The sequence below is a fragment of the Stenella coeruleoalba genome, assembly GCF_951394435.1.
Source record: "Stenella coeruleoalba genome assembly, chromosome: 17".
In the NCBI taxonomy this organism is placed as follows: domain Eukaryota; kingdom Metazoa; phylum Chordata; class Mammalia; order Artiodactyla; family Delphinidae; genus Stenella; species Stenella coeruleoalba.
In genome coordinates, this window is record NC_137163.1 from 879,169 (window position 1) to 901,503 (window position 22,335).

General features: G+C 64.4%; 1 protein-coding gene across 7 annotated transcripts; it reads left to right on the plus strand.

Annotated features, from left to right (window-relative positions):
- The first annotated feature begins 648 nt into the window (after positions 1–648).
- Positions 649–22,151, plus strand: SCRIB (scribble planar cell polarity protein). 7 transcript variants are annotated; one of them, XM_079901582.1, is made up of 38 exons: positions 649–905; positions 2,112–2,229; positions 2,338–2,416; positions 2,507–2,596; positions 2,698–2,754; positions 2,839–2,902; positions 2,994–3,068; positions 3,137–3,281; positions 3,685–3,803; positions 4,017–4,216; positions 4,322–4,488; positions 4,563–4,693; positions 4,787–4,921; positions 5,779–5,946; positions 6,438–6,842; positions 7,568–7,630; positions 8,113–8,202; positions 8,642–8,719; positions 9,586–9,909; positions 10,000–10,080; positions 10,164–10,418; positions 10,721–10,831; positions 10,931–11,224; positions 11,328–11,507; positions 17,549–17,659; positions 17,739–17,786; positions 17,948–18,022; positions 19,130–19,192; positions 19,758–19,841; positions 19,971–20,078; positions 20,166–20,325; positions 20,414–20,558; positions 20,653–20,838; positions 20,972–21,114; positions 21,192–21,229; positions 21,354–21,428; positions 21,668–21,719; positions 21,798–22,151. In XM_079901582.1, the coding sequence occupies exons 1-38, from the start codon at positions 747–749 to the stop codon at positions 21,941–21,943; spliced, it is 5,022 nt and encodes a 1,673-aa protein (XP_079757708.1). In that variant the 5' UTR covers positions 649–746; the 3' UTR covers positions 21,944–22,151. The 7 variants fall into 7 exon arrangements, with proteins under 7 accessions (XP_079757708.1, XP_079757709.1, XP_079757711.1 ...); XM_079901583.1 differs by lacking the exon at positions 21,354–21,428; XM_079901585.1 differs by lacking the exon at positions 19,758–19,841.
- The last annotated feature ends 184 nt before the right edge of the window (positions 22,152–22,335 follow it).

Sequence of the window (22,335 nt, forward strand, 5' to 3'; positions counted from 1 at the left end):
TCTGTCAGGCAAATGAGCGCCGCCTTGGCCCGGCGCCCTACCCTCCGGGAGCCCACGTCCCTGTAAGAGGGGCGGCGGGCAGGATCGTGGGGTCTTGAGGGCTTCCGGGGAGGGGGCCCAGCGGGCGGGAGGGGCGGCAGGAAGCCTCGGTCCCGGGAACGGTTGGGGCGCTGGCGTGCGGGAGCTCAGGCTTTGAACGGACTTCAGTTCCCACCATGCCTTGCGCCAGGGGGAGGGAACCGAGCTTCCCGACAGGCCGTGCGCGGTGCCGCTACGGGTCTTCGGACGCACCGGCGCCGCGAGGCCTTGTGGGGGTTGCAGTTCGGGGCGACGAGGGGCGGCGAGGGCGGGCCTCGGCTTCCCGGCGGGCTGCGCGGCTGCCGGCGGTTGTCGGCGGGGCAGTCCGGCGGATAGTGGCGGCGGTTCCGGCTGCGGCACAGCGGCAGGCGAGCGGACGGGCCGGGTCAAGTGGGCCTGGCGGGATGCGGGGCCGCCGCCGCCTCCTGAGAGTCTGAGCGTCGGCCGGGCCGCGCCCCCCGCCCAGGCCGCCGTGGTCCGAGCGTCCCGAGCGCGGGCCGGGCCCAGCGCCGCCGCCGCCGCCGCCCTGCTGCCGCCGCCGCCGCCGCCGCCGCCGCCGCCGCCGCCCCGGGCCGCCCCCGGCACCTCCCCCGCCCGGGCCGGCCCGGCGCTCATGCGGGCCGAGCCCCGCCCCCCGCCCCCCGCCTGAGCCCGCGCCCGCCCGCACCATGCTCAAGTGCATCCCGCTGTGGCGCTGCAACCGGCACGTGGAGTCGGTGGACAAGCGGCACTGCTCGCTGCAGGCCGTGCCCGAGGAGATCTACCGCTACAGCCGCAGCCTGGAGGAGCTGCTCCTCGACGCCAACCAGCTGCGTGAGCTGCCCAAGGTGAGCGGCCGCTGGACCTGCCGCCGGCCCAGCCCTCGCACCGGGTCGGCGGGCTCGGCCTGGCTGCGACAGCCCGCTCCTCTGAGCCCTCAGCAGGCGCTGGCCCGGGCGGGACGCCGCAGTTTCCAGTCGGCCCTGATGGTTCTTACTGGCCGGAGCCCCACCCCGGCCAGCCCCACCCTCCTCACCCACCGCCGGCGCTGGCACCAGGTGGCAGCGGTCATCGGGTGCCTGCCTGGGGGCGGGGATGGTCACAGCCTAGAGGAGGAGCTGCAGATTGAAAGCCGTGGGGGAAGGTGGATGGGGTTGGAGTGCATCAGGGTGGAAGGTGAACCCGGCGTGACTGACTGATAGGAACTTGCTGGACTGCTCTGGAGGTGGGGAGGCCACGCTTCTGTCCGGACTGCTCTTCTCTTCCTCCTGGGTGCTGGGGTGGGGTCGGGGGTAGCCGTCTTAAGGTGCTTGTCCTTGGCAGGTTTGTGGTCCGTCTACTTCTCGCTGCCTTGTTTCTTTTGGACAACGTATTTTCCTCCTTTTAAGGCTACTTGGGAGAGGAGGTTAAAAGAAGCGGGTCACAAAAGGATTTCCTTTTTGGAGATGGGGTGCAAAGTGGCCTAATGCTTGGGGACTGTGTGCCACAAAGGGTGTGGCTCCGTTCTGGGCCTGGACCGGGCCTCCTCACGGTCACCTCCAGGTCCCACCACACGTTGCCTGCAGCCCCTGCGCGCGTGCAGCCCGTATTTGCGGCTCTCTCCTGTCTTCTTTACACTTTTTTTTGGTAGTTGTTAAATTCTTGTCATGGGCTCAGGCTGGGGCGGCTGCTGGGGTGCAGTAGCAGAAACCACCACAGGCCTTGGAGGGCCCACTTGCTGGGTGGGTGGAAGAGGTGATTCAGGGGGTGGGAGGAGCCTTGAGGGAACACAGAGAGCAAGGAACAGGGACTCATCAGGTTAGAAAAAATAAGTGACTTTCCAGCTGAGACTTGAGCGCATAGGGCAAGTCACGTGGCAGCGTTGTATGGGGGGGATGATTCTGAGGTGACACAAGTCAGAAGTGCGGGAAGATGTGTATCTGTTTTTGTCTCCTTGCATTTCTCACTGCAGACCAGGGTGATGGGACAGGACCCGGGGTTCCTGTGTGGCCTGGAGCAGGGAGGGGCCTTCTGCTACAGGGCCCGTCACCCCTGACCCTACCCCCTGCCCACAGCCCTTCTTTCGGCTGCTGAACCTGCGCAAGCTGGGCCTGAGTGACAACGAGATCCAGCGGTTGCCCCCTGAGGTGGCCAACTTCATGCAACTGGTGGAGCTGGACGTGTCTCGGAATGGTGTGGAGCCTGGGGCGGGTCTGGGGTGGAATCTGAGGGTGGCAGGAAGGGCTTTGAGCTCCTGGAGGCTGTGGGCATGTTTCCGTGGTGATCCCTCTCTCCTCACAGACATCCCTGAGATCCCCGAGAGCATCAAGTTTTGCAAAGCCCTGGAGATTGCAGACTTCAGTGGGAATCCTTTGTCCAGGTGGGTGGTGGCCATGGCAGGGGTGGTAGTGGGGCTTGGGAGGTCCCGCAGCCTCTGCCTGGGCATCTGAGGACCCCTTGCTCCCCTTAGGCTCCCCGAAGGTTTCACTCAGCTGCGCAGCCTGGCTCATCTAGCCCTGAATGATGTGTCCTTGCAGGCGCTGCCTGGGGACGTGGGCAAGTGAGTGCACTCTTGGGTGGTGGGGGCGCTCAGGAGAGCCCTGTTCCTAAACCTCTCCCCACCGTCCTACCTTTCTCACGCCCCGCCCTGATCTTTTTCAGTCTCGCCAACCTGGTGACCTTGGAGCTCAGGGAGAATCTGCTCAAGTCCTTGCCCGCGTGAGTGGCTTGGCCCTGCCAGCAGCCGCCCTAGGCCTCTCGGGCCGTGTGGCTGCGACAGAACTTGCTCTGTTTCCTTTGCAGGTCCTTGTCTTTCCTGGTCAAGCTGGAACAGCTGGATCTGGGAGGCAACGATCTGGAAGTGCTGGTGTGGAGAGGGCGGGGCTGTCGTGGGTGGGGCGGGGCCAGGCAGGGTTAGTGAGCCTCGTCCGTCACTCTGTCCCTGTCTCTTCTTGCAGCCCGACACCCTGGGGGCCCTGCCCAACTTGCGTGAGCTGTGGCTGGACCGGAACCAGCTGTCGGCCCTGCCCCCGGTGAGTGAGGGTGTGGCTGCCCCCGCTTCATGCTTGTCCGTCCCCTGACTCTCTGCACCTGCCTCCAGGAACTCGGGAATCTGCGGCGCCTGGTGTGCCTGGATGTGTCGGAGAACCGGCTGGAGGAGCTGCCTGCGGAACTCGGGGGGCTGGTGCTGCTCACCGACCTGCTGCTTTCACAGAACTGGCTGCAGCGGCTTCCTGACGGCATTGGTTAGTGCTGGGAGGGTGTGGCTGGGGATGAAACCAGGTCTAGAGAGGGCTTCTGGGGTAAGGATCCTGATTTTGCTGGGTCCTGGGACACAGCCCCCAAAGATGGGGAGACCGGCCTGAGGCCAGAGTGGGATGGCTGGGGCTGCTCCTGAGGAACCGAGGCAGCTTGTGGTGGTGGGCGGGGATGGTGAGCTCGTGAGGGCACGATGGCAGGTCGCGGGCAGCGGGTGCATGGGAGCTGGTGGGCCTGGTCAGCTTGGCAGCAGGATGGCAAGGGTGGGGGGGTGAGCTCTCAGCGTTCTCGAGGTGCAGGAGGCAGGGTGAGGGGCAGGCTGTTTCAGTCGTGTGGTTGACTGGGCTCCCTGCCTCACCGAGTCCCGTCACCGTGTCTTCCTGATGCCAGGTCAGCTGAAGCAGCTGTCCATCTTGAAGGTAGACCAGAATCGCCTCTGCGAGGTGACGGAGGCCATTGGGGACTGTGAGAACTTGTCAGAGCTGATCCTCACGGAGAACCTGCTGACGGTGGGGCCCAGCCCCACTGGTGGCTGGTTTCAGAGTTAGCATGGGATGCAGACGGGGGGACGTCTGGAGGCGTGCGGAGTGGCAAGAGACCAGTGGCTGGAGGGGTCGGGGCCCTGGAGCAGGGGCAGAGGCCGCCCTCCGAAAGCACTCAGCTCCCTCCTCACGCTACCCGGGGGCTTCTGCTGATCTCCGATCCTCCCTCGTCCCGGCCAGGCCCTGCCCCGCTCCTTGGGGAAGCTGAGCAAGCTGACCAACCTCAACGTGGACCGGAACCGCCTGGAGGCCCTGCCGCCTGAGATCGGGGGCTGCATGGCACTCAGCGTCCTCTCTTTGAGGGACAACCGCCTGGCTGTCCTGCCGCCGGAGCTCGCCCACACGGCCGAGCTGCATGTGCTAGATGTGGCCGGGAACCGGTGAGTAGCCCCCGTGCCCTCCTGGCCTGGCGCCCACTGAGCTGACCGTGCCCGCTGTGCCCCTCCACCTCCCCCACCCTGAGCTAACCGTGCCCCGGCCCCCAGTCTGCAGAGTCTGCCGTTCGCCCTCACGCACCTCAACCTAAAGGCCCTGTGGCTGGCGGAGAACCAGGCGCAGCCCATGCTTCGGTTCCAGACTGAGGACGACGCCCAGACCGGCGAGAAGGTGCTCACCTGCTACCTGCTGCCCCAGCAGCCCCCGCCCAGCCTCGGTAGGTTGCTGGGGGGCAGGATGGGGCGTGGCCTCGGGTGGGGAGGGGCTTCCCCTTGACACGCGCTTCCGCAGAGGACCCGGGGCCGCAGAGCAGCCCTTCGGAGAGCTGGGGTGATGCCCCGCTCGGCCGCGTCAGTGTCATCCAGTTCCTAGAGGCCCCTGCGGGCGACGAGGACGCAGAGGAGGCTGCTGCCGAGAAACGGGTATGGGGGGGTGGGGTCCCTGGGGGGCTCCCTCCTCCCCACCCCTGCCTGACCCCGGCCCCGCCCCGCCCCTCACCCCTGTGCCCACTGCAGGGCCTGCAGCGTCGGGCTACGCCTCACCCCAGCGAGCTCCAGGTGATGAAGAGGGCTGTAGAGCGTCGAAGCGCAGCCGCCTCCTGCAGGCCCGACTCCGCACAGCACTCACCCTCACCCCCGCCCTCGGAGGAGGTGCCTGGGGGGACCCGCGGGGCGTGGGAGGGATGCCCGCCTTACGGGCTCTCCTGCTTGGGAGCCCCAGGCTGGGTGCAGCGTTCCGGGGCCCTGTGTGGGCATGGGGAACCGGCCAGGAGAGGCGCCAGGTTGCAGTGGGGGGGCTCAGGGCCAAGCGCCCACACCCTTCCGCAGAGCAGGCTGCCCCCACCGCGGGCTGCCGGGCAGACACGGGGGTCGTGTGGCGTGGACGTGCGGGCAGCTGCAAGAGAGGAGCCAGAAGCAGCTGGGTCCTCGGCAGAGGGAACTGAGTAGTGGGCCCATTCCCTGTGGTGTTTTTCTTGGGCGCCTACGTTGTCAGCCTTTGTGAAGGGGACTGGGGCAAGAACCAGGCAGGCCTGAGTCTACTCATTCAGGAGCTTTGGCAGCAGGGCTAGGGGAAGCTTTAGGGCCCCTGGGGTACAGCAGGACGTCTGATGCCTGGGGGACAAGTGGCAGGGCCTCTGTCTGTGACACAGAGCCTTCCATCCTGGGAAGTTGCCACAGCTTGTCTGCAGAGACGTGCTCACTCTGGGGTGCCTGTCCTTCCCCGTGCTGGTGTCATCTTGGGTACTCGGAAGACCTTTTAGGGTCTGCAACACAGAGCAGTGGCTTTGTGTGCCCGTAGCTGTTTGGTGGAGTGTGGCTTCCCGGGGGTGGGACAGTGGGCACCCCAGAGGGCTGAGCACAGATCCCACTCCCTGCAGGGAAGGGGCAGCTGGGAGGGGGGAGCCCGCGAGGTGCTGTGGTCAGGAAGCAGGGAGCCCCAGGGTGGGTGGCCTGCGATGTGGGGTCCCCCAATAGGTGGCCTGACCCACCACCTGACCCCGCCACAGGAGAAGAGGCTGAGCACCGAGTCTGGCCTGAGTGCGGACTCGCACCTGTCTGCCAGCACAGCCTCCCAGGGTGAGCCCGAGGGCCCGCTGGCCGAGGTGGAGGAGCCGAGCCAGCAGGAATCCACGCCAACCTCCCAGGAGGAGGTCACAGAGGAGATCTATGAGGAGGTGAGACTGGCCTTGAAGGCTGCTTGCCCAGGGGTGGGCCTGCCTCCCCCTGCCCCTCCTCCTTCCCAAGCAGGTTGCTGTCAGGACCCGTCAAGGTGCAGGAGGGCCCCGCAGGTGTGCTCTTTCCTATGTGGAGCCCAGCAGGAGCCTTGCTGCCCCAGGCAGGGGCGAGGGCCTGGGGATGAGGGCCTCCACCCCATGGCCAGGTTTGGCATGGGCCCTGCCCTCCCACGTCCGTCACCGCCTCACATCCCCCTTTTGGGTTGCTCCCGGGCCCCCCAGGGACCTTTATCGTGGCCCTGATGGGCACCCCAGCGTCAGGCTGCTGGGAGTACAGCGCACGGGGTGGGCAGAGCCTCCTGGCCCACCGATCCCCATCCTTCTCTGATCCGAGCAGCGGGGAGCCTCTCAGAGCCCCTGTCTGCTGCCACCTTCCCTGGGCCCACGTGGGGGTGGGCCAGACCGACGTCCTCCCACTCGGCCTCTCGCAGCCCACGGTGCGCTTCGCGGAGGACACGCTGCTCCTGCCCGGGGAGGATGGCGAGAGCGAGGCGGGGCAGCTGGAGGCCCCCTGGCCCGTGCCGGGTGAGAGGCAGCGGCTCATCCGCAAGGACACGCCCCACTACAAGAAGCACTTCAAGATCTCCAAGCTGCCCCAGCCTGAGGCCGTGGTGGCCCTGCTGCAAGGAGCACAGCCGGACAGTGAGGGCCCAGTAGGGTCTGGGGGCTGGCACAACGGCCCCCACGTGCCCTGGGCTCCTCGAGCCGAGGAGGAGGAAGAGGAGGAGGAGGAGGAGGAAGCCGAGGAGGCGGCAGCGGCGGTGGCGGCGGGAGCCGTGGAGGCGGGCGAGGAGGAGGAGAGCGAGGGGGCTGTGGCTTCTGCACCCTCTGTCAAGGTGGGTCTGACCCCACGCGCCAGCCCAGGCCAGGCCGGCCAGGCCCTTCGGTCCGCACTGGCGGGATCTCAGATGACACTCGAGGCCCGTGTCTTGAAACCAGCTGTGGAGGGAGGTGCCTGTCCCCACCCGCCCGCCCTCCTCTCCCGGCTGGCTGCTGACTCCACCCAGAGCTCCCATCCCAGGGCTCGGGCGGCCACTCTTCTCTGCCCGGGCTCCTCTGCCTTCCCTGGCTCTCCTGAGGGCTGGCTTCCAGGCGGGCCGTGGGGCCCTCACCCGCCTCCTTGCCCTGGTCCTCAGGTGCCTCTCACGGGGCCCCTGGGGTCCGGTCTTCTCCGTGGGCTGCCCCGCTGCCACAGCGCCCCTGTGTTTGCATCGTCGGTGATTCTGCCCTGAGCACGGCGGCATGACGCCGTGACAGCTGAGAGGGCCTTGGACAGTCAAAACCGGGACAGCCAGGCCTAGGCTCAGCCCGTGGTGGGGCCCCCCTGGGACCCCGTTTGGCAGGTTGGCAGAAGCAGCCAGGCCTCCAGACTGGAGGGGACCTCGCACCTGGGGGCGGCACCAGGCACAGGCTCGGGCACAGGCAGGAAGGGCCCGGCACTCAGGCTGTGGGAGCTTGGTGTGGTCTTTTCTCTCCTTCCTGCTCGAGGTGGGGCCGGGCAAGGCGGTGGCGGGGCTGGGCGTAGCTGATCTGCATGCCCTTGCTGGTCCTGTCCTGACAGGGAGTGTCGTTTGACCAGGCCAATAACCTGCTGATAGAGCCCGCTCGCATTGAGGAGGAAGAGGTCTGTACTCGCTTGCCGCCCTGTGCTCTGTACCCCGGGCTGCCGCTGGCCTCGCTTCCTGGGCTGTGGGCGCTGCGTCTCCTTCCCCCGCTCCTGCGCAGGCCTCCTCCTGCCACCTCAGAGCCGGGGCCTGGGGCGCCTGACGGCCCTCTGGCACAGATGGGGGGGGACAGGGCGCTGGCCTCCAGGTGAGGGTGGCCAATCTCGGGGGGGTGCTGGGCGTCCCCCACCTCCCTGCCTGCGGCACCTCGGCCCAGGCACCGTAGGGCAGCCTCGTCATCCTCGGACGAGGGCTCTCTCCAGGTTGTACTCCCTCAACCCCGGCATTACCCGCCCTGTCCAGCTCCTCTGTGGCCCGAGGCAGCCCTGGGAGAGGTCGTCAGTGGCCGGGGGGCCTGGGCCCTCCCCGCTTCCTGCTGAGTCCACCGGCAGCCCCGCTCCCTCGGCCGTCCTTGGACACCGTATGTCTGTTCTGCTTCCAGCTGACGCTCACCATCGTGCGGCAGACGGGGGGCCTGGGCATCAGCATTGCGGGCGGCAAGGGCTCCACCCCCTACAAGGGCGACGACGAGGTGAGCAGCCGCTGCTGCCCTGCCCACTCCGTCCTGCTTGCGCCGCTTGGTGGCCTTGAGGACTGTGGGGTCCCCGTCCCCCAGAGGATGAACGGGGACCTGGAGGTCGGGGCTGCCCCGCCTGCCTGCAGTCTTCAGCCTCGCCTGCCTTCGCTAGTGGCCGCTGTACTAGGCATGGGGTCAAAATTCTCTGGAAGCTTTTGACCGGCACCTTCTCGCTCCCTGACACCCGGGACCTCGCGGCGGCCCGCGCCCAGCCCCACTGACCACCCCAGGCCCACTTCTGCTTTTCCCGCACCCTTGGGCGTCTCTGCAGCCCCAACTTGGGGGCCTCTGGGCCTCGCAAAGCTGCCGAGGGCCCCTCCCCCAGAAGGGCAGGGTGAGGCCCCTCCGTGGCCTCTGCCTATGCTCTCGGTCTCAGTTCCTGTCTATCCTCCAGGGCATATTCATCTCGCGGGTATCTGAGGAGGGCCCTGCGGCTCAGGCTGGGGTCCGAGTAGGCGACAAGCTCCTCGAGGTGAGTCGGCAGCCCCTGGCCCCTGTCTGAGTGAAATACTGGGCCCTCGGGGCCTCACATCCTGGCTGTCAGGTGCTCGGCTGCCTCCCCTGCAGCCAGTTCTCCTGAGAGCCCCAAGCACAGGGCCACTGGTGAGGCGCGCAGCTCATAAGCCAGAGCTTCAGGGGCTCAGATGCGAGCCCCTGAGGCAGAGACCCCCGTCTGGGCGGGAGGCCTGGTGGGGTGGGCCCTGGCCGTGCTAGGAGCAGCGATCTCGAGGAGAGATCTGCTCCTGAGGGTTGGTCTAGGAGGGGTTCGGACTTCTAACACGTTTGGGTGGCGGGTTGGTTTCTGCCCTGGAGCCCCTGCCCGTGCACCTGGCCACCCAGCCCTGGCAGGTGAGCTCATCGTGGGAGGCCACGTGCCGGTGCTCACAGCTGTCGCAATAGGGCAGGTCTGAGGGCAGTGTGCCCGGCCCACGGGGCAGGGGGGCCAGTGGACAGAAGGCTGCGGGGCCAGGTGGGGCTGGGCCTACATCCGAATTTTATGGAGGAACTGCTGTACCCCGATGGCTGGGGGAGCCTGAGTCAGGGACGGGGTGGAGGCAGGGGCTGGAAGCCCAGAAACTGCAGGCACGCTGGGCTGCGGGTTTGCTCAGATGAGAACGTGGCAGGGGTTTCCAGACCTGGGAACCCAGGTGTGGACCCGCAGGAGGGGCCTCCGCCTGCTGTTCTCGGCCTGCGGGCGTCCTGGCCCCGGGCTTGCACAGGCGGTGGGCACGTAGATAGCAGGGGTGCTGACGACCCACCACTTTCCCTGGCGCCCGTCCCCTGCGCTGCCTGCCCACCTGTAGAGGGGCCTGCCCTGACGAGCGCTGTGGCCTGCAGGTGAACGGCGTGGCCTTGCAGGACGCCGAGCATCAACAGGCCGTGGAGGCACTGCGTGGCGCGGGCACCACTGTGCACGTGCGGCTGTGGCGGGAGCGTATGGTGGAGCCCGAGAACGCGGTCACCGTCACGCCTCTGAGGCCTGAGGACGACTACAGCCCCCGGGAGCGGTGGGGAGGCGGCCTGCGCCCGCGCCCACGCCAGCCCGAGCCGCCAGGGCCCCTCCGCCAGCGTCGCGTGGCCTGCCTCGTGCGCAGCGACAAGGGCTTGGGCTTCAGCATCGCTGGGGGGAAAGGCTCCACGCCCTACCGGGCCGGAGACCCGGTGAGGCGGGTGGGCAGGGCCAGGGAGGGCTGCTGGGGGCAGGGCCAGGCCAGCCTGTAGTAAAGAGCTCTCCTTCCCTCTTCCCTGCAGGGTATCTTCATCTCCCGCATTGCTGAGGGGGGCGCCGCCCACCGGGCGGGCACCCTACAGGTCGGCGATCGCGTCCTCTCCGTGAGTGGGGGCAGTGGGGCCCTCCCAGTACCCAGCCGCCTCACTCGCCCCATGGGGCCCCCTGACGGGCCACGCTTTTGCAGATCGACGGGGTGGATGTGACGGAGGCCAGGCACGACCACGCCGTCTCCCTGCTGACCGCTGCCTCTCCCACCATCGCCCTGCTGCTGGAACGGGAGGCCGGGGGGCCGCTTGCCCCTGGTACTCCGCCACACTCACCCCCACCCCCTGCTGCTACCACCACCACCATGGCCACTGCCAACCCTGGGGAGCCTGGGCCGCTAAGGCTGGCCCCTAGTCTGCTGGCCGCTGCCCTGGAGGGGCCGTACCCAGTGGAGGTGAGACCCCAGTCCCCACCCTAACCCCTCCCCGGCCCCCTCCTCCACGTCCACACGGCTTTAGGGATGGGGTGCTAGCCGCACCGGTGGGGAAGCAAGTGCTTAACGCCCTCCGCGGCCCCAGGACACCAGGGCGTCATTCAGTGGCGGGTCTCCTCCTCCTGTGGTCTCCTGTGCAACACAAAGCGGCCTCCCTGCAGTGGAGCGCCCTGATCCCACGCGCTCTCTGGGCTTGGAAAGCGCCCCTTTGGTACTTGGCCAGGCCTGCTCCAGCCACCCCTCCCACCCCTCCACGTCCCCAGGAGATCTGTCTGCCGAGAGCTGGGGGCCCCTTGGGGCTCAGCATCGTCGGGGGCTCCGACCACTCCAGCCACCCATTTGGCGTCCAGGAGCCCGGCGTGTTCATCTCTAAGGTAGGGCGGACCCCGCAGGCATCCTTGTGCATAGAGGGCCCGGCCCGAGCACAGGGCAGTGAGAGCCCCCGCCCACTGCGCACCACCGTCCCCCAACAGGTGCTCCCCCGGGGCCTGGCTGCACGCAGTGGCCTGCGGGTTGGGGACCGCATCCTGGGAGTGAATGGGCAGGATGTGCGGGACGCCACCCACCAGGAAGCGGTCAGCGCCCTGCTGCGGCCCTGCCTGGAGCTGGTCCTGCTCGTGCGGAGGGACCCGCCGCCCCCGGGCATGCGGGAGCTCTGTATCCAGAAGGCCCCTGGGGAGAAGCTGGGCATCAGCATCCGTGGGGGCGCCAAGGGCCACGCAGGGAACCCCTGTGACCCCACGGATGAGGGCATCTTCATCTCCAAGGTGAGCGTCCCGCCTCGTCGGCCCTGCTCCACTGCACTCCTCGGGGCAGAAGGGGGCTCGGGCATGGGCTCGTCCTGAGCTCTGGGGCCGGGTCTCCCCGCAGGTGAGCCCCACAGGAGCGGCCGGGCGAGATGGTCGCCTGCGGGTGGGGCTGCGGCTGCTGGAGGTGAACCAGCAGAGCTTGCTGGGCTTGACGCACGGCGAAGCCGTGCAGCTGCTACGCAGCGTGGGCGACACCCTGACTGTGCTTGTCTGTGACGGCTTCGACACCAGCGCCCCCGAGGTCAGTGCCCCCGCCCGGCCGGTGCTCTGCCACGGGGACTGGGTCCTTCCCTGGAGGGGTCCCGGTGACCTGACCCTGTGCGGGCCGGGACAGCTGACCCTTTCCGCCTCCAAGCCTGGGAAGCGCTCGGCCGTCGTGAGTCAGCCTCAGGGGTGACCAGGGCGGTGCTGGGCCTTGGTCTTGGCCACCGCTCATGGCCTGTGGAGGCTCTGGCCCGGGTTGGACGAAGCATGTTCGCAGACGGCCTGGTCGCGTCTTGAAAGAAAAGGCTGAGTTACCTGCTTCCAGGTGAGCAGTACCTGTACCGTGTGGCCGCTGGGCCAGGGCAGGATGGCGCAGAGCCGGGCACACGGCCTCCCTGCAGACTCGCACGGGACCCCACCCTGCTCTTCCGGCAGCGCCTCAGCAGGGAGCTCGGCACCCAGGATCCCCCCATCCCAGGTGGCCTGTGGCAGAACCCAGCTGTCTTCCCTCCTAGCCCCCTGGAGAGTGTCTGGGCTCTGGAGGCCTGGTGCCTGGCCCAGTCTGTGTCCTGGACAGGCCTGGCTTCCAAGCCTCAGCGTCCCCTCTGCTCGGGAGGGTCCCGCTGTCCTGCTCTTCTCCGTTCTGTTTTCTCCACGGCTGTCCCCGGGCGCCTGGCATGAGCTGATGCCCACCCAGGCCTCCGAAGGCTCCTCACCCGCGGTGGCTGCCAGCCCCACCCTGAGGCGCCCTTGCTGGTGCAGCCTCTGGGGTGGGGCCGTCCCCTGTTCGGCTGCAGTGGGTCTTCGGGATGGCGACTTACTGCCCCGCCTGCCCTGCGCTGCCAGGGAGGGATCAGCCTCATTCTGTGTGTTTCTCCTGAACGGGGAAGGACTCTGCATTCGTGTTCTTTGCTCCAGGGCTGGATGCTGGGCTGGAGGCCCCACTCCCTGGGTTCTGGGGCCGCCCTCTGCTGGCTTCCGTGCCCACATCTCTGTGTAGTCACTGGAACCCTGTCGTTTCTGGGGAGCAGTCTCTCAGGTTTCCAGAGAAGGCTTTGCCTTCCATTTACTTAATTAAAACGTGTATTTAAGTGTTTTAGTCCATACATTTACTTACTTAAAGCTTTTTGTACAAAGAAAGAGAGTGAATACAGCTTCAGGGTAAAGGGTGGGGGCTGGTGTGTTCCAGACTTTACGGGGGGCCCTCGCTGTGTTCTGCTGGTGGTTCTTTGACTTCCTGCGTCTGGCCTTCTCTCCAGCGTTGCTGTATCTGTGCTGTGTTACCAGCCAGAGCGCTCGGGAGCCCGTCTTTCTGCTTTGGGGGGAGTTTCTGCAGGAAGGAGTCCTGGAAGAGTGGGTGCTGGGCCAGAGGCCACAGGCTTGCCCCGTCTCCCACCCCCTCCCAGCCTCGGGCAGCACCAGCTTCTGTTCCCGTGGGATCTGGCAGGCAGTGCCATCTAGTTTCCTCGTCCTTTTCCTTTTGGGAGTTTGTGTTTAGTCACTAATTCACTTAACTCGTGTAACTTGCAGTTGCTCCTCTGTGTTGTAAGTTTCAGTCTTTTATTGCATAGGGCATGAGTGGTTTTGTCTTTTGCTGTTTAGGAATGGTCTCTCTGGGGTTACAGAAATGGAGACTTCTGTGAATTAAGTCTTCTAAACTTCTTTATGATCCCTGGGTTTGGTTTTTGCTTAGGAAAATCTCCGTTGCAAGATTGTCAAAGAACTTTTTTAGAAAACATATAGCTCTGTAATCCACCTGGAATTGCTTTTCAGGCAGATGGATCTTTGGTCCCAATGGTATGCACTAAAACGTCTGTCATTCTCCCACTGATTTGGGGAAATGTGACTTCCTTGTGGGTCAGATCCACATTCCTGTGGCCCAGGATGTGGCCCTGGGGAGCCGGATGCGCCCTTGGGCCAATGCTGCTGTCCTCAGTATAGCCACTTTAGACTGTGTTGTGAAGTCACCCACTTTTTTTTCTTCTTTTGAAAAGTTTAGTCTATTTTCATGTGTTTCCTAGGAATGGACCTGCCAAGTTCCCTAACAAAAATTGGTTGGGACTCAGGGATTAGCTTTGATCTCTGTGTAAGTTTTCCCCAAGCACATTCATAGATTGATCTTGTTTCCTTATTAATTCTCGTCGGTGGCTTTTTTTCATCCCCTAGTGGAAGCCCTGCGTGTGGCCCGATTGGTGGCTGCGGGTCCCCTTTTCCTGGGAGGTCAGGCCCCTCCGTCCCCCTGGGACCCGGTGGTGGTGGTGGCCAGTGGCCTTCCCTTGTGCCGACTTCCAGGCTGAAGTTCATATAGCATTTTTTTTTAAATTTGGAGGGCTGTTTCCATTTATAACCCGTAAGAGTTATTCTCTGAAGTGGGTGTTGAGTTTTCTGAAGTCCCTTCATTGATGGTTTTTACAGCCCTGTGCCAGGTGGGGTTGAGGCTCAGCGCACAGGTTTCCTCTGGCTGGCTTGGTGCTTGAAAGGAAAAGGGGTAACACCGTTCGTCCCCCCACCCCCGTTTCTCTGAACCTCGGCCCACCTGACTCACCTGCATTGACCCATGTGACCCGTATAGGAATCCGAGTTTGCAGCCATTTCCCCGAACTTTGATTGGATTCTGCAAACCCGCCTTTGTGTCAGCCCGCGCCCTGTCCCTCCTCCCCGGTGCTCGGCACGGTGGTGGGGCGGACTGTCGTTAGTACCTGCCGGTCTTGCTCCTGGGCCACAGCCCCTGGGGGCTCTTGTACAGTCGGACAGCCCTGGTGGCCGGTCTTCGGCTGCAGGGCCTCGGGGGCTGCTGTGCACTTTCCAAGAAGCCTCCTCGCTGTAGTTCTCAGCATGCTGGTGCGAGGTTGGGAATATTCTCTCTCCTCCGCCTCTTCTCCTCTTCTGTGGTTCTGTCATCTGTTTGATCTGATTTCTGCTGCCTCTTCCTCCTCATCATACTCACCAAAGTCTTGTGTATTTGAACGGACTTTTCAGCTAACCAGCTTTAGGATTTGATCAAGACTGCCTTTCTTTTTTAGTATTTCCTTGATTATTGCTCTAAAGAAGAAGCCTTCAGTTACTCCTTCTGCATCTGTTGCTTTTATTCTACTGACCTTTCTGTAAGGAAGAAATTTTCTTTATCAGCTATTTTTTTAATCCTAAGATAAGATTTTATACAGGAGAGGTGTGATAAATACTTTGATTCTTTCCTTTCATTTGTTGATTTTTTAAATAACAAGCTGGTGCCTTGGAAACCCCCAAAGATGGCTACAGAGGTGTTTTTCTGTCTTTGTTTTTAGGGTCTGTATATTCTCGGTGTGCCGTCCTCGTTGGGCAGTGTGGCTCCCGTGTCCTTTGAGTGTGACACCTGTCGTTCGTTAGCGTCCTGCTCTCTGGTGTGACCAGGTGTCCATGTATTTCCTGCCCCAGCCCTGGGCGTGGCGTTCAGAGCTGTCACTGGCCGGGTGCTTGTGGCTCTGAGCTGTGGTTGCTCCTGGGCCTCTGTAGCACATGAATCCTGGGAAGTGAATATTTTTGGAAGGAGAAAAATCATGAATTTGTGCTGTTACTTTCAATTCATATTTAAGGTTACAGGATTTTGGCTTTTTTGATTTTATATTTCTTTTTCTCATCTTAAAAACTGTTTCAGTAAATTAAGTAACATTACCATAATTATAATTTCAAAAAGCAATATCAATATTATTGCTAATAATGAAACCATTAATAGCGTCTTTTCTTTTTTAATTTATTTGGCTACACCGGGTCTTAGTTGCAGCATGTGGGATCTTTGTTGTGGAACGCAGTCTCTTAGTTGCAGCATGTGGGATGTAGTTCCCTGACCAGGGATGGAACCTGGGCCCCCTGCATTAGGAGCATGGAGTCCCAACCACTGGACCACCAGGGAAGTCCCCATTAATAGCATCTTAAATTTCTTCATGTCCTTAGGGTTTATCCACTGAGGAGGCACAGTCAAAATACTGTGATTTTAAGTCACTTGAAATAATTCTCTGAATTGTTCTGTTGCCAACTTGACGTACAGTTAGGCTTACTCGTTTTCTGTTTTTAGAGATGACTTTAAAAGATCACTTTTTTTTGTATTTTTTTTTTTCTTTTTTTTGCGGTACGCGGGCCTCTCACTGTTGTGGCCTCTCCCGTTGCGGAGCACAGGCTCCGGACGCGCAGGCTCAGCGGCCATGGCTCACGGGCCCAGCCGTTCCGCGGCATGTGGGATCTTCCCGGACCGGGGCACGAACCCGTGTCCCCTGCATCGGCAGGCGGACTCTCAACCACTGCGCCACCAGGGAAGCCCGATCACTTTCTTATTATAAGTCTTACGTGGCCCCAAAGCCAAAACTACGGACTCGCACCTTGAGGAGTCAGTCCCGTCTCCACCCCACAGGCCGTCATCTGCCTTAGTGTTGCTTTCTCCTGCCATTATTTCTTTCTGAAAGATATAAGCAAATATATAAAATAATTTTAAAGTTGGAGGAAAGGGGCTTCCCTGGTGGCGCAGTGGTTGAGAGTCCGCCTGCCGATGCAGGGGACACGGGTTCGTGCCCCGGTCCGGTAAGATCCCACATGCCGCGGAGCAGCTAGGTCCGTGAGCCATGGCCACTGAGCCTGCGCGTCCGGAGCCTGTGCTCCACAACGGGAGAGGCCACAACAGTGAGAGGCCCGCGTACCGCAAAAAAAAAAAAAAAAAAAGTTGGAGGAAAGCGTCAAGAACACTCACTCAGGGGCCCCATGTGCGTCCCACCAGTGGTCTCGGGGCTACGCCAAAGGCCACGGTCCGGGGCATGCGGGTGTCTGGTTGCCACGCCTGCTCAAGTCTCCCTGACTCTGGCCTTGAACTTCGAACGAGCACAGGCCATCATCACTGTGTGGAACAGCCCTCGCTGTGGGTCTGTCCGGTGTTTCCTCAGGACGGGCTTCAGTGGATGCCCTTTTGGCAGGGTTAATACAGAGGTGACACTGTCTTCAAGGGCCTCCCACCAGGACGCATGGATGGTGGTGTCCTGTCAGTGACCCTCTCCACGGGGGCGTCTCCGGGTTGCTCCACTGCAAAGTGACGCTTTTCCCTTGAAATTAACAGGTGCTTTGTGGGGAGGTGCTGTGAGGCCGTGTAACTGTCCTGCTCTTTGTCGGGCTCCCCCCAAGCATCAGCCCCGCCGCTGTCCATGCCTCAGTCCCTGGTGGTAGCTCGTGTGCCGTCCCTGTCCCTTCCACACGTGTTGAGCGGCTTCCTGCCCTGAGGAGGAGTTTTCCCTTCTTCCTTAGCGTAGATTTGCCAGTTTCCATTTTATTTCACAGGTGATAGTTTGTCACTACTGCTGTTGATTTTGGTGCTCAAGCCATCCCAGACTCGGCTGATGAGAGGGGCTTCTGGCTGGCCCTGGCCCTGTTAGCACGACCCACCTTCCTTTAAGCGGCTTACTTTCCGCCACAAGATGTCTGGGGTCATTTCATACTTTCCCACCCAGGAGCACTGGTTCCTTTAGTCAAAGTGATACTTAGAAGTCAAAGTCTGGGCCCTGGGCATGCTCACGGCTGTCGGGGTGTCATGGTCTCAGGACCTCTCAGTGGCTGGAATCACACCTGTGAACGTAGGCACGTTTGCATCCGCGATTATCTCTGTAATTCTGGAAGAGCATGTGTTCACATCATGCCTTTATCACTCATTCCAGTCGGCACCACGGGTCAGCTCTTCCAAATTCGAACAGACTTTTCTGATGTGAGAACCAGTGTTGTCCTCCTTGCCACTTGGACTTCCGCCTCAGTCCCTCTCTGTGCTGTCAGGCACGTTGCGGCTCCACCCCCCACCCCCGCCATCTTGTTGTCAGTTCTTTGCTCCCCGGGGTGATGGTTACGTGGCCAGCCTTTTCTGCCCCATGGCCCAGCGTCACTGCCTGGGAATCCTGCCCCGCATCAGGACATCCTCTGGTGCATGCAGTGTACAGATGTGACCTGTGGGTGCCCCAAGTCACAGACAGGATGATGGCATGGTGTCCCGAGTGGGCGGCGGCGCTGCTCACAGAGCCCGCCCCCAGAGGCCACCTCAGGTATGTGTGGTCACTCAGCCCGCTCCTCCCGCAGGTGTCCCCAGGCATCATCGCCAACCCCTTTGCAGCAGGCATGGGCCGCCGGAATAGCCTGGAAAGCATCTCCTCCGTCGACCGGGAGCTGAGCCCCGAGGGCCCCGGCAAGGTCAGAGCCGCCCGCAGCCAGCAGCCCCAGGGCTCGGGAGCCTAAGGCCGTCAGTCCTGACCACTGTCTCTGCTCACAGGAGAAGGAGCTGCCTGGACAGACCCCACAGTGGGGGCCGGAGGCCATGGTGAGTGTCCGGGCTGTCCGTGCCCTGCACGGCGGGCTTCTCCGCACACGGGCCCGTGGCTCCGAGCTCTGGCTGCCCGCCCCGCCCCCCTAGCAGCTGCCCGCCCCACCCTCGGTGGCAGGCACGGCCCCTGGTAGCACTGTGTCCACTCTGCCCCCCAGTGTCGGAGCCTGGAGAGCCTGAAGCTGGACTGCCGCGCCCTGGCTGCCACACCCAGCGCCGGCAGTGTGCAGAGGGTCAGTCCCTGATCGTCACACCCCTGTCCTGTCCTCTGTCTGCTTACCTGTCCGTCAGTCCTGCCCCTGCCTTAACCTCCTTCCCTCCGCCTGAGACCCTTGCAGGGCAGGGCTTTCAGGCGGCTGCCCCCAGGGGGAGGGCTGAGGCCTGTGGGGGCCCTCACATGGCACAGGGGCTGGAGGAGGGGACTGGCCAGCGTGCCCAAGCTGGAGCGCCACCTCCCAGCCTGGCACGTGTCTCGTCCTCCTGAATCCGTGAACCAAGCCGTGAAGCAGATGCTTCTGCTCCCTCCTTAGAGCCCAGGACGTGAGGTGCGGCGCGGCAGGGCCAGCTTCTGAGAAGGCCCTTGGCCTCCGCCCCAACCCTTCTCTTGCCGTCAGACTCACCAGGCAGGCTGGGCAGAGGAGCTGTGTGGGCCCAGAGGGCTTGGGACAGGGCCAGAGGCAGGGACAGCTTGAGGCCACCAGAGTGGTCAGGGTGGGATCGGGCACCAGCCACGGTGGGGAGGACGGGCTGGAGCAGCTGCGGGAGCCCCAGAGACCATGGTTGGCGAGGAGGCCCAGCACTCGCAGCTGGGGGTGGGGACGCCGAGAGGGAGGCGTGTGCTTCTCATTCCTCTCCCCAAAGCTTGAAATAACCCCTCCCGGAGGGTGTGCCCCACCAGCTGCTGCTGGGAGACCCCGCAGGACCGACCATAAGTGGTCGGGAGGAGGCTGCGCTGGGTGAGAGGCCGAGTGGGGCCTAGGGGCTAAGGGAGCCTGCTCAGGGCCTCTGTGAAGACCCTCCCTCCCTTGACCACAGACAGGCAAGAGCAGGAAGTCCCCAGGATGGGAGCCCAGTGTCCTCTGAGCAGAAGGGGCACAGCTGCAGGGTGGCTGGCAGGAGTCGGGGCTTCCCCAGCTCATGGATCTCTGAAGCTCACGGGGAGGGTGGGTGGCCTCGCTGTGGGGAAAGCCTGCCTATCTCGGGATATTCCCTGGGCTGGTCAGGTCAGGGAGCTGAGGACCAGCCTGTGCGACCAAAGCAAGCACCCCAGCCCCCAGGTCCTCCTTGTGGGGCCCCAGCCCTGCCCAGCCCTCATCCCACCCACCACTCGGCTCTTCCAGGTGCCGTCTGGGGCAAGTGGCGGGAAGATGACTGAGGCCTCCTGTTCCCCTGGCCACCAGCAGGTGAGTGCACACGGGGCTGGGGGGTGGAGGACTCCAGGGAGGTGCTGCCTGCCGAGCCCCCTCCTCTGGGAAGGGGGTTGCCAGGGGACAGCGCCTCCCCCCAGCTGCCATCTGTCACTCTTGAGGACACAACCTGTGGGCCCCTTCCTGGCAGAGCTGGGTGGCATGGGGCTGGGGAGCTCCTGTGGCTTCCTTGGGCAGATGGGCTGGGGGTGGTCAGGGCGGCCCCACCCCCATCCGTCCTCCCGTCTGGGAGCCCCTAGGGGCCAGCTTGGCCCTGCCCCCACCCCCACCTGCTTGCAGAGGCTCCCCGGTTCTGCTGCGTGGGGAGGGCCAGGCGTGGGCACCTCCTCTCGCCTGGTGGCAGGGTAGGGGTGGGCACTGGAAGTACCTGCTTGGAGCCCGGCTCCCAGCCTCTGCCCCTTCCCAGCACGGCCTCACACCCTGGACACCCGCCCAGCCGCCCACCTGGGCCCCATCTCTCTTTTTTCCCCGTCCTCCCCCCAATCCTCACATCCCCTCACCTGAACCGATTCCTCCTGGCCCCTGCACCTGCCCTTTGCAGACAAAGCCTGGGGTGATCCAGCCAGTGGCTCAGGCCTGGCCAAGGGGCTCCCCGGCCCTCAGGGGCAGAGGTGATCCCCAGTCCGTGAGTGCCCTGACCCGGGGGGGGCGGGGGGGCGGGGAGGCAGTCAGCAAGGACAGCTGGTGGTGGGACGGGCGGTGGCTGCAGCCGGGACAGCTGTCACCACACAGCTCGCTGTGCCCCGTCCGCCAGCCCCCCTCCCCGCCCTCCCCTGACGAGCTGCCCGCCAACGTGAAGCAGGCGTATAGGACCTTCGCTGCCGTGCCCGGCCTGCACCCACCCCTGGAGGCCCCTGCTCAGGTAGGTGGTGGGCCCCGGTCCCCTGCTGCGTGTTCCTGCCAGGGTGCGAGACGCGAGGGCCCGGCTCTCAGGGCGTGCTCTCCCCAGCCCCCCAAGCCTGGGCCCACGGCCTCCCCGGAGCAGCTGTCCTTCCGCGAGCGGCAGAAGTACTTCGAGCTTGAGGTGCGGGTGCCCCAGACCGGGGGCCCCCCTAAGCGCGTGTCGCTGGTGGGTGCCGACGACCTGCGGAAGATGCAGGAGGAGGAAGGTAAGCAGCCCACTGGGTTGGGCGAGGGTGGTCGGGGAGGGGAGCACCGGCTCCCAACCTGACCCGCCCCTCCCCTCCCCTCCCCCAGCCCGAAAGCTGCAACAGAAGAGGACGCAGATGCTGCGCGAGGCGGCGGGGGACGCGGCGGACGCGGGGCGCCCGGAAGGCGAGGCCCCGGAGGACGAGGAGCCCGAGGAGGAGCCGCCCTGGGCCGGCCGGGGCCCCGCCGCAGGGTAAGCTGGGGGAGGGCCCCCCCCAGCGTCTCCCCCTCCCCTCTCTCCGCCCGCGCGGCGCCCCTCCACCCGGCTCTCCTGTCGCCCGGCCCAGGCTTGGCCCCGCGTCCCCCCCGCCGCAGGGAGGCGGCGCTCCGGTGCGGACGGCCAAGGCCGAGCGGCGCCACCAGGAGCGGCTGCGCGTGCAGAGCCCGGAGCTGCCGGCTCCCGAGCGGACCCTGTCCCCGGCGGAGCGCCGTGCCCTGGAGGCCGAGAAGCGTGCGCTGTGGAGGGCGGCCAGGTGAGGCCCCGCCCCGCGCGCTGCTCCCGCCCCGTCCCCTCCCGTCCCCTCCGGTCCCCTCCCCGCCCCCGCCCCCGCCCCCGCCCTCGCCCTCCGACCCTGTCCAGCCCGCCCGCCGCTCCCCTGCCCGCAGGATGAAGTCTCTGGAACAGGACGCTCTCCGCGCACAGATGGTCCTCAGCAAGTCTCAGGAGGGTCGAAGCAAGCGGGGGCCTCTGGAGCGCCTGGCCGAGGCCCCCTCGCCCGCGCCCACCCCGTCACCCACCCCCTTGGAAGGTCTGTGCGTCGTGGGGAGGCGGGGGGCTCAGCCTGCGGCGCGGACCTCTCCCGACGTCCACTTCTTGTCCCTCCAGACCTCGGCCTCCAGACCGGCACCTCCCCGGGACGCTTGGTGAGGAACCAACGGCTGTCACCCTTCCCTGCACTCCTCCCCTGGTGGGGGGCAGGGATCCAGACTCCCCCAGCCCTCTTTCTTCTCACGCTCTTTACCTCTCTCCTCACGCTGTCCTTTCAAGGCCTTGTCTGGGAGGAAGTTTGACTACAGGGTGTTTGCAGCCCTCCCCTCTTCCAGACCTGTCTATGACATGCAGGTACCGGGCCCTCCTGGCCCTTCTGCAAGACAGCCCGACCAGCTCCTGCCACCTTTCTGCTGTGCCTGTCACCCAGCCCTGTCCCCTCCTCTGGTACCCTCCCCGTCTCTCTGTGGCCAGTCCTGTCCACCCACCTCCCATCCTCCAGCCAGGGCTCAGCAGGGACCCACCCAGGCTCAGGTGGGTGGTTTCAGGCAGGTCTGGGGCGGAGCCCTGAGCAGCCCTTCTCCCCATCACAGTCCCCAGATTTTGCTGAGGAGCTGAGGTCCTTGGAACCATCTCCGAGCCCTGGTGAGTTGGCAGGCGCGGCCCCGGGTGCTCCCAGGGGGCCTGGGGCCCATCAGCTCACTCCCCGCCCCCGTCGGCCAGGTCTGCCAGAGGAGGATGGAGAGGTGGCCATGGTGCTTCTGGGCAGGCCTTCGCCAGGCGCCGCGGGCCCCGAGGAGGTGGCCCTGTGCAGCAGCCGCCGCGCCGTGCGGCCGGGGCGCCGGGGCCTGGGCCCGGTGCCCTCCTAGAGGGTCAAGGTACCTCCCCCGACTTGGGGTGGGGGCCCTGCCAGCTCCAGCACCACCCTTGCCTCGAGTCTTTTAACCCGGCCGTTAGCATTTTCAAGAGTTCTGGCCGCTAACTGCCCCCTCCCCAGCCGGGACCTCCTGGCGAGACTGTAACTAGTGATGTTTGTACAACCAAAGACTCTATTTTGTGGTTTAAGGAGAATAAAATTGACTACGTTTTACCTCTAGTCTGTCTGTCTGTCCACCCGCCGGCATACCAACGCCCACCCCTTCTGCTCCTCCAAATCTGGGGCCGGTGCGGGGACCACGAACTCCCCCGTCGTCCCAACTGTGCACTGCTCCACAGCGGAAGGAACTGATATGGGCCCGCCTACTCTGCCCCCAAGGGCCCG

Excerpts from the sequence above, each read along its gene's own strand:
- SCRIB (XM_079901582.1), top strand. The coding sequence starts at position 747 with ATGCTCAAGTGCATCCCGCTGTGGCGCTGCAACCGGCACGTGGAGTCG. Across the intron at positions 4,217-4,321 it reads CTAGATGTGGCCGGGAACCG|TCTGCAGAGTCTGCCGTTCG; the intron begins GTGAGTAGCCCC and ends CCCGGCCCCCAG. Across the intron at positions 21,115-21,191 it reads GTCACCCACCCCCTTGGAAG|ACCTCGGCCTCCAGACCGGC; the intron begins GTCTGTGCGTCG and ends TTGTCCCTCCAG.